The following is an 11,358-nucleotide window of genomic DNA, read 5'->3' on the forward strand; positions in this document are numbered from 1 at the left end:
GGGGGGGAGACAGAGGTAAAATACTTCTACAACGGGAGGCTCAATGGATGTACCGACTGGGCACCATTTACCCAGGTGGGCTGAACACCACCCCTGACTTTAAGGCTTTGATGTAATGTGGCTATATAGTGTGACACAATTGCAGGGTACGGCACCTAGACTATCATGACTCTGTGGGCCATACGGTTTGCGTGCCTCGCTATAGGGGTGCTCCTAACCATGTTGGCAAACAGCACCGGGTTTAGGAGTCTTTGGTATTTCTAATACCTGTGTGGAAGTCGGATAGTGGTTCCTTGGAGTTACCAGGTTCTTTACACACATAGCTCAAATAACATTACACATTTCCGAAGCTGGACATTAGATCCTTAATTATGTCAGGAAGGAGAAAATAACACCAGAGGAGGACCAGTAATGAACATTACAACACAGATAATGATTTGATTGTTGAACAACCAGGGAAACACAGTGCATATTAAGCATTCGATCCTAAGGCCACTTTAACCTATGGGACAAGGTTGTAACCGTAGATACGGAAAAATGCACAGAATTAAACACAGAGCGGGTCACTATGTATAAATTCAAAAGTAAACGACCAGGCGCTCTTTATTCTGTATACATGAGAATCATGGACTTTTGGAGCTAGACCAATCCCGAATGGGATATCGCTGCAGTCAATGGAAAGACCGTTATATCAATTGTTTTTATTTGTTTTTCAATTTTCTTTAACAATTTAATTTAACTTGTTTGGAGTGATTGGTATTCAGAGTAGTGTGTGAATGGGGGCATCACTAGATGGAAGTGGAGTATGCTTTGTTTATAGGACCCCCGTAACCTTAATATGGAAGTAAAATATGGTGTAAATATATGACCCCCTTACCTAATAAGAAAGATTTAAGTTGTACAAATCCCCCTTAAAAATACAACTGTATGTAAATAAGGTATGTGCCGTAAGGTACGAACAGTGTGCATGTGAATAGCTCATGACAATGGGGAGATCCCAGACAAATGATACTTTTGAGCATAATAGTCTTTTACATATTAAAGGCAGTACATCATAGGTATGCATCTCCATATGAGACTCCTCAATGAACATTTGGTTCATGAGAAGAAGAAGTAGACTAGCCGAATATCCTCAATATAAGCTAACACAGTAACATGTATATATTACAACATGCTAGCTGGCGCGATTCATAAGTAGACCCCTTTACTTTTTTGTATACACATTCTAGCTAGGCAGCATGCCTGCTTTAACACACTCTGTGATACACCTTGAAAGATTGCTACTGCTAGTTTGTTTCCGTATTCGCAACAGGGATACATTCTAGTGTTTATTAGGTTGTCATGGCAACAAGCGGCTGTCACACTTACTATCACTATTTAGTGTATTAACACACTTTATTTGCACGTTAATAGTTTGTTGTTTTTCCAAGATAGTATGCACACAATATATGCCATAACAATTTTACGACTATGGTATTAACACATATTAAGCCGGGCTATTACGGCTTTAGAATTTTGACAACCGGAAGTAGTCTGGCGCACTACTTCCGCCACGTAGCACATTTGGAACGCATTATGCGGTCCAACACCGATAATTTTGGCGCCAGTGAAGGTAGTGGTTTGAAGTGATTTGGAGTGAGTATGTCACTATTTAAGAGTTTGTTTGTTTTCATTTTATTTATGCTGATGAAGGAGGCAAGACCTCCGAAAACGTTACAGGAATAAAAGTAACTTATTTATGAAAGTCCTGAGAGTGCATTTTCTTCTGACTAAATATTTTCTACAAATTTGCACCCAGGCAGTTTTCCTCTGTGGGCGAGTTCTGGTGTTTTGGATACCTATATATATATATATATATATATATATATATATATATATATATATATATATATATATATATATATATATGTGTGTGTGTGAGTATGTACAGGTCCAATTTTAAACAACACATATCACCTTTCTGATTACACTACTGGGGGTACTATGTACACAAACTTATATAAGCTGTACTATAACATGATGTTAATATTACCTAATTATATATGTATATACACAGTATATTTATATATAGACACACACATAATATTTACATAGTACAGAAGTAAATACAGGTCTTGTAATGTAAACACACACACCTATATTACATCACCATACCATTATACATACCCTGTGTTACACCAGCCTATAGTAGTTTCTGCACAGTCCTATCTACAAAGTGCTCTCAACTTAACATATAGAGATATGTTTTCTTCAAATACTTATTGCATTTCCTGACAGAACACAGCCATGAAACAGACATAAACGCCGAAACGTTTATATCATGATTCATATAAAACATCATTTTAATCAACTTTCCAAATGTCTTCTGTTATCAAATTTTCTTTGTTTTCTTGTTATCCTTTATTGAAAAGCAGGAAAGTAAGTAGTGTGCACGTGTCTGCAACACTATATTGCAGCAGATTTACAACAATGTTATACATTAGCAAACACTATTTCCTGTCATGTTGTGCTTCAGACAAGCGCTGACTAGTTATCTAGATATGAATGACACAAATTTGATAATAGAAGTAAATTAGAATAATTTTTTTTAAGATTGCTTACTGAATGATGAAAGAAAAAAAAATGTTTTTCATGTCCCTTTAAGTTAAACATAATTTCTATGTTCCCACCATATTACTGGTCATGTTATCACATAGACCCCAATAGCTGTCTCCTGCTGAAAAACTGCAATGCACCCAAGTGCAACAGAACCAGGGAGCCAAATTCTTGGTACTTAAAGGGACATTATACACTAATTTTTTCTTTGCATAAATGTTTTGTAGATGATCTATTTATAAAGTCCATAAAGTTTGTTTTTTTTTTAAATGTATAATTTTGCTTATTTTTAAATAACATTGCTCTGATTTTCAGACTCCTAACCAAGCCCCAAAGTTTTATGAGAATACCGTCAGATACCTACTCCAGCTTGCTCCTGTTTGTGTAAAGGGTCTTTTCATATGCAAATGAAGGGGGAGGGGCGAGTGTCTTATTTCCCACTTGCAGTGTGCTTTCCAACTACCTTTTCCACAGAGCTAAACTGACAGCTTCTAAGTACGTTTTTAAACAGTTTTATACTGGATTTTTATATCAGTATCTGTGCATCTTATTCTTTATAGTAGTGTTTATTAGATGCAGTTATATGAAAATGAGTGATACTGTCCCTTTAAAGGACCAGTAAATACAGTAGATTTGCATAATCAGCACGTGCATGATAAAAAGACAATGCAATAGCACTTAGTTTTAACGTCAAATGAGAAGTAGATTTTTTTTCTAAAAAAATGTCAGTTATGTCAATTTCCACTCCTTCTGTATCATGTGACAGTCGTCAGCCAATCACAAATGCACACACGTATATTCTGTGAATTCTTGCACATGCTCAGTAGGAGTTGGTGACTCAAAAAGTGTAAATATAAAAAGACTGAGCACATTTTGTTAATAGAAGTAAATTGGAAAGTTGTATAAAATTACTTGTTCCATCTGAATCATGAGAGTTTAATTTTAACTTAAAGGGACACTGAACCCAGATTTTTTCTTTTGTGATTCAGATAGAGCAGCAATTTTAAGCAACTTTCTAATTTACTCCTGTTATCAATTTGTCTTCATTCTCTTGCTATCTTTATTTGAAAAAGAAGGTAGCTAAGCTAAGGAGCCAGTCCACTTTTGGTTCAGTACCCTGGACAGCACTTGTTTATTGGTAGGTGAATTTATTCATCAATCAGCAAGAACAACCCAGGTTATTCGCCAAAAATGGGCCAGCATCTAAACTTACATTCTTGCTTTTCAAATAAAGATAGCAAGAGAATGAAGAAAATTTGATACTTGGAGTAAATTAGAAAGTTGGTTAAAATTGCATGCTCTATCTGAATCACGAAAGAAAAAATTTGGGTTCAGTGTCCCTTTAAGTTTTTCCTTTAACGGGGCATGAAACCTACATTTTTTTCTTTCTTGATTTAGAAAGAGCATGCAATTTTTAACAACTTTCTAATTGACTTCTATTATCTAATTTGCTTCATTCTCTTGATATCCTTTGATGAAAAGCATATATAGATAGGCTTAGCAGCTGCTGATTGGTGGCTGCACATAGATGCCTCATGTGATTGACTCAGCCATGTGTACTACTATTTCTTCAACAAAGGATATTTAAAGAATAAAGAAAATTAGATCATAGAAATCAATTGGAATGTTGTTTAAAATTGCATGCTCTTTCTGAATCATTAAAGAAAATGTTTTGGGTTTAATGTCACTTTAAACAACTCATTTACACAATGTTTCACATACTGAATCCCACAGTTAAAAGGATAAACCCCAGACGACAACTTTTTTTTTTTACTTATTACTCAGTACCTCAAAAGTTTTCAAATGGGTACAAAGGCTTCCTGTTTGATCAATTTAAAAAAAAGGGTAATGATACCCAACCTTATTTTTTTTTATGATTTAGGTACAGCATGTGATTTTAAACAACTTTGCAATATTATAATATTTCCTTCATTCTCTTGGTATCCTTTGTTGAAGGAGCAGCAATTCACTACTGGGCGCTAGCTGAGCACATCGGTAAGCCAATGACAAGAGGCAGCCACTAATCAGCAGCTAGCTCGCAGTAGCCCGTTACTGCTCCTGAGCATACCTAGATATGATTTTTAACAAAGGATACCAAGAGAACAAAGCAAATTAGATAATGGAAATAAATCAGAAAGTTGTTTTATAATCACATTCTCTATCTAAATCATGTGATTTTGACTTTACTGTCCTTTTAAAGGGACATTCCGGTCAAAATTTAAATGCACATAGATGAATTACATCTTTGAATAGAAACATATTTACAATATACATGTACTGGCAAAAATGCTTCTAATAAACGTTATCACTGTATAAGTGTTAGCTTTTTTCTCTGCACGTGCATGTGAAGCATACCTAGATATTCTCAGTGCACCAGCATGTTAAATACTGGAGCTGCTCAGAGCATCAGTGGGGCTTGTATCATGTCAGCAATTAACAAATGGAGTCATTACCAGATAGTACAAGCATCTTTGGCTCTCATAGCAAGTGCTGTGTTTAAAATGCTGGTGCACAAAATACCCTTTTGAATCAGCTATAGCTTTTATTAAAAGCATTTTTGCTAAACCGTGTATATTACAAAAATGCTTCTACTCAAAACTGAAATGCATCTATGTGCATTCCACTAGACCCACACTAGTGCGAAACGTACGTCTGAGGTTTTGCTGTTTCTCTCATTCAGAGAGGGATTGCCTGGTATTTAGGGCTGTACTGTACTGTGAAGTCAGGATCAGACTGATATGCTTCAGGAAAGTTCTGCTCTGTGAAAGGCACATGTTGAGCAAAAAGAGGCTGCTCTTTGGGTGGTAACTAGCCATAGAACAAGCTATTATGCTATTGTTCATTCCTAGGTTGAGCGCTTCTCTCTTTTTATTTATGCAAATTATGATACTTGGGGAAGTCTCCCTAAGTGTGATGCGGTAATCCAGACGTGGACCCGTTGCTCAGTGTGCCTAGAGGGATATGGCTGCACCTCACTGACGAGGCCCACACTAGGCCGAAACGTACGTCTGGGGTTTTGCTGTTTCTCTCATTCAGAGAGGGATTGCCTGGTATTTGGGGCTGGACTGTACTGTGAAGTCAGGATCAGACTGATATGCTTCAGGAAAGTTCTTCTCTGTGAAAGGCACATATTGAGCAAAAAGAGGCTGCTCCTTGGGTGCTAACTAGCCATAGAACAAGCTATTATGCTATTGTTCGTTCCCAGGTTGAGCGCTTCTCTCTTTTTTATTTATGCATTCCAATTTTGTCTGGAATGTCCCTTTAAGTTGAAAAAAAATAAATAATAAGCACTTTTAACTAATAATTGATTGGAATTTCTTTTTTATTCCAGTAATCTCGGCACCCCATTCTCCTGTATTAATCGGAATCCTGGTTTTGGGACTTTTATATATTGACGGATTTTCTCCAGCCATATGAACTATCTGTGGATTTTATTGTGTATATCAATACTACACTTTTCATTGTTGTATGTGATAACTGTGTGATTATTTAGTACAACATTGTTTCATTTGTTTTATTAAATGTAACCATTTTATTTTGTATCTACTTTTTATCTATATTCTGTTTATCAGTCACAGATTTAGCTGCAATATGTAGCGCATACACTATTTTCTCTCGTTTAGAGAGTATTTGTATTGTCATTAGTTGTGCACTGTCAATGTTTTTGATTATGAAATAGCGAAATTAATAGGGTGACCATGTTGCCGCTTTAAGAAGGAACACATATGAAAAATACATATGTCAGGGCTGTTTAAATTAATGTTTTGTATAAGAATCCTAACATATGTATTTTTCATATGTGTCCCTTTTTAAAGGGGCAATATGGTCACCCTAGAGATTGACTATGAAGATAACAATCTGTGTGGTTTTATGGGGGTGGGGAAAAGGATTTAGACTCACAACACTGGCTTACGTTCAAAAACCATTATCTGCCAAAACTGTGATCAATTGTTACTTTGTTCTCTTGGTATCCTTTAATACAAAAATATATCTAGATATGCTCAGTAGTGTGTAGCGTCCTGAGCATGATATAGCAGCAGTGGTTGCCAGCAATGTTTTTAACAATGTTAAACACTTGTATACACTAGATGGCAGCAGTATTTCCAACAATTTATAACACTGCAAACACCATATAGTGCCTAAGGCATATGCACACTCCTGAGCAACTCTAAATATGCCTTTTTACAAAGGATGCCAAGAGTAAATAGCACAGCTTTTTTACATTAATTGTATGCTTCATCTGAACCATGAACGTTTAATCTTGACTTCACTGCCCTTTTAAGTCTATCTTGCAGTACAGAGTAGATTTTTGGTTTCAAAGGTCATTTTAATTTTGTATATAATGAATGTCAAAGCTATACAATACAAGAGGAGGGCGTATATATCTAGCTAAACACATCAGAGCCAATGACAAAAGCCATATATGTGCAGCCACCAATCAGCACGTAGCTCCTAATAGCTTACCTAGTTGTGCTTTTTAACAAAGGGCACCAAGAGAATAAAGTAAATTTGATTGTAGAAGTAAACTGGAAGGTTTCTAACATCTCAATGGACCTTTTCATTGCGTCAAAATCTATTTTACACCCTTATCACATGATATCTCATCGCTGTGTTATTAAAGGGACAGTACAGTCATAATTAGACATTTATGCTTTAGACAGAACATACAATTTTAAACAACGTCCCAATTTACTTCTATTATTGAATTTGCTTCCTTCTCTTGTTATCATTTGCTGAAAGATTTATCTAGGTAAGCTCAAGAGCAGCAAATAACCTAGGTTCTAGGTGCTGATTGGTGGCTGCGTCAATGGCTCACCCATGTGTTCAGTTAGAAACCAGTAGAGCATTGCTGCTCCTTCAACAAATGATACCAATTTTGATAAAATAAGTCAACTGAAAAGATATTTTAATTTGTATGTTCTACCTAAATCATGAAAGAAAAAAATTGGGTTTCATGTCCCTTTAATATACTCATACTATGGAAAAACACAATATCCTGTTGCTGTCTGACAATACAATAATCAGATACTCCATGATAAGATTCAATATTACTCTCTGCTAAATACACAGCTGTCAATTAAATCTAGGTTGAGAAGTTCCACGTTGACAAATGAATGCACTGTTATATCTGATATCATTTATAATATGTTACCTTTTGGCTACTCATTAATGTTACAATACTTACTACTGTTAAAACAATGCAGTGTTATCATGTAATGTAGTATAGGTTGAAAACCCTTTATCCAAACTGCTTGGGAGCGGAGAATGGTTTGGGTTTTGGAACAGTTTGGATTTTGGAATATTCGCATCTTTAAAATGGGACAGTTTGTAAAGGGGACGGAACTAAGTGTAAACAACAATATCTTATGTCATTAAGGCATAATACAGCTTATACATGCAAACTACAGGTAGTTTTATATCATTTGTAATACTTTTGTATATATAGTACCATCAGAAAGATAGTACAGTACTGTAATCAGAAAGGTAATATTTGTTGTTTTAAATAAATATAGACTATTATTTGCATTTTAGAGCACAAAAAAAAAAACAGACCAAAGACACAAGATTGTGACTTACAGGTGGGGAAAATATTTATTTTTAAACATTTTAAGTTTTTAGAAATATTAATTGAAAAGTTTGGATTTCAAAAAAAAAATTGGACTTTGGAATTCAGGGTTTGTACCTGTACTGTAATTGTTTATTTCCTTGTTAGTGTCAAATAACTAAATGATTACTCACCGATACAACAATACTATATCCTTCTGACAACTTCATAACCATCTATCTAGATAATCCAGTCCCGTTACCCACTAATATTACCCTGTGCATCTCTTTCACAACATAATTTACTGAATATTCATACTATGTGATGAAAAATACTCACTCATTGATAAACACTATTGCAATTTTACAACACGTTACACAGTGACCTTGCTCCTGATACTGATATATCATAAATATTGTTTTTATTAAAGGCATGATCTCTGTATAACAAACCCATTTCCCCCTTTTAACCCTCTGTTAAACAGTGACCTCTAGTCCCAAGCCGTCTCACCTCTCTTCCATCTTTCCTTCTTCTAGGTGCTGGAGCTTGAATGTTAAGCCTCCGGGCAATTCTTGTGGTTACCCCAAGCCGGACATCTGTGGTCACACCTCTCCAGCCCATGGACCTTCCACACCTGGGACAAATTACCTGCCCGCTCAGGGTTCCTTTACCTTCTGTTTGGGCAACTAAACAGCCCCTACAGTAACTGTGTCCACATTCCGTAGTCACAGGGTCTTCAAAGTAACATCCACACAGTGGGCAAACAGAGTCTTCCTGCAGTTCTCGTACAGGGCCCCCAGATGCCATATTTAAAGGGTCCTCGCTGCTGGCTCTGGAAGTTCTGCAATGTATCTAAATAAAAATAAATATGTATACATACATATATATATATACACACACAAACATTTTAATCTCCACCTCCGGTTACTTGTCATAATTACCTGCGGCAGGGCGGGAAATATGTTGTTTGGCAGGTTTGAGGTGATGACTTACAGTGGGACGGGCCCTCAGGTTGTGTATGACATTTGCAGGCAATGCGCCAAACTACAAGTTATAAAAATTCGAAAAGGGGTGGGTGTGGTTGTTTGAACATACTAAATATAGCTGGAGTCCAACAAGGGGTTAACGGAAATTCAAAGCATTGTCATATCGTATACAAATTGACATTTACTGTAGTTTTTATGCAAAAAGATGCTGTAATGTAATTTTTTTACAAAATGTTTAAAGTTTTTTTATTTTTTCTACCAAATATAAAAACTTTACGCTATAAATTAATCTAAACAAGGAAAATTTTCAAAGGGTCAAGAAATACCCTTTAAAGGGACACTGAACGTGATTCAGATAGAGCGTTAAATTTTAAGCAACTTTCTAATTTACTCCTATTATCAAATTTTCTTCATTTTCTTGGTATCTTTATTTGAAATGCAAGAATGTAAGTTTAGATGCCGGCCCATTTTTGGTGATAAACCTCGGTTGTCCTTGCTGATTGGTGGATAAATTCATCCACCAATAAAAAAGTGCTGTCCAGAGTACTGAACCAAAAAACTTAGACACCTTCTTTTTCAAATAAAGATAGCAAGAGAATGAAGAAAAAGTGATAATAGGAGTAAATTAGAAAGTTGCTTAAAATTGCTGCTCTATCTGAATCACAAAAGAAAAATTTGGGTTCAGTGTCCCTTTAAGGTGGATATTGAAGGCAAAACAGCGCAATGAAAATAATTTAAATATGTTTTGATTTACAAAAAATTAAAGGGTCATAAAACCTTTTTTTTAACCTGTAAAGGGACATGAAACCCCAAAAACTTATTTCATGATTTAGAAAGAGAATAAAATGTAAAAAAAAGTTTCCAATTCACTTGTATTATTTAATTTGTTTTGTTCTCATGTCATTCTTTGTTGAAGTGATACCTAGGTAGGTAGCGTGCACATACATGGAGCACTACACAACTGGAAATAGTGCTGCCATCTAGTGCTCTTGCTAATGTATAACATTAGTACTACATGACAGGAAATAGTGCTGCCATCTAGTGCTCTTGCTAATGTATAACATTAGTACTACATGACAGGAAATAGTGCTGCCATCTAGTGCTCTTGCTAATGTATAACATTAGTATTACATGACAGGAAATAGTGCTGCCATCTAGTGCTCTTGCTAATGTATAACATTAGTATTACATGACTGGAAATAGTGCGGCCATCTAGTGCTCTTGCTAATGTATAACATTAGTACTACATGACAGGAAATAGTGCTGCCCTCTAGTGCTCTTGCTAATGTATAACATTAGTACTACATGACAGGAAATAGTGCTGCCATCTAGTGCTCTTGCTAATGTATAACATTAGCACTACATGACAGGAAATAGTGCTGCCATCTAGTGCTCTTGCTAATGTATAACATTAGTACTACATGACAGGAAATAGTGCTGCCATCTAGTGCTCTTGCTAATGTATAATATTAGTACTACATGACAGGAAATAGTGCTGCCATCTAGTGCTCTTGCTAATGTATAACATTAGTACTACATGACAGGAAATAGTGCTGCCATCTAGTGCTCTTGCTAATGTATAACATTAGTACTACATGACAGGAAATAGTGCTGTCATCTAGTGCTTGTGCTAATGTATAACATTAGTACTACATGACAGGAAATAGTGCTGCCATCTAGTGCTCTTGCTAATGTATAACATTAGTACTACATGACAGGAAATAGTGCTGCCATCTAGTGCTCTTGCTAATGTATAACAGTGCTACATGACAGGAAATAGTGCTGCCATCTAGTGCTCTTGCTAATGTATTACATTGTTGCAAAACTGCTGCCATACTATATGCTGCAGACACGTACACGCTCCTGAACTTACTGTCTTGTTTAACTTACTGTCTTGTTTTTCAACAAAGGATAACAAGAAAACAAAGAAAATTTGATCATAGACATAAAATGGAAAGTATTTTACCATCACTTTAAAGGAATAGTCTAGTCAAAATTAAACTTTCATGACTCAGTTTTAAGCAACTTTCTAATTTACTCCTATTATCAAATTTTCTTCGTTCTCTTTGTATCTTTGTATCTTTATTTGAAAAAGCAAGAATTTAAGCTTAGGAGCTGGACCATTTTTGGTTCAGCACCTGGGTACAGCTTGTTGATTGGTGGCTACATTTAGACACAAATCAGCAAGAGCTACCCACGTTTTGAACCAAAAAATGGGCTGGCTCCTACGCT

General features: G+C 35.7%; 1 protein-coding gene across 2 annotated transcripts in view; it reads right to left on the reverse strand.

The window, feature by feature from the left end:
- The window catches only part of LOC128667126 (RING finger protein 39-like), an 18,166-nt gene extending 8,844 nt beyond the window's left edge, over positions 1-9,322 (reverse strand). The window contains exons 1-2 of one of the 2 annotated variants that reach the window (XR_008403294.1): positions 9,082-9,322; positions 8,651-8,992 (exon numbers count right to left, since the gene is read on the reverse strand). Coding sequence is in view for 1 of the 2 variants with exons in the window: in XM_053722042.1 (XP_053578017.1) it covers positions 8,651-8,947 (297 nt within the window). In the remaining variant the exon portion in view is untranslated. Of the gene's footprint in view, positions 1-8,650; positions 9,020-9,081 lie in introns of those variants that run through there. The other variant, XM_053722042.1, reaches the window with a different exon arrangement.
- Between the last annotated feature and the right edge of the window lie 2,036 nt (positions 9,323-11,358).

The sequence above is a fragment of the Bombina bombina genome, chromosome 7 (assembly GCF_027579735.1).
Source record: "Bombina bombina isolate aBomBom1 chromosome 7, aBomBom1.pri, whole genome shotgun sequence".
NCBI lineage: Eukaryota > Metazoa > Chordata > Amphibia > Anura > Bombinatoridae > Bombina > Bombina bombina.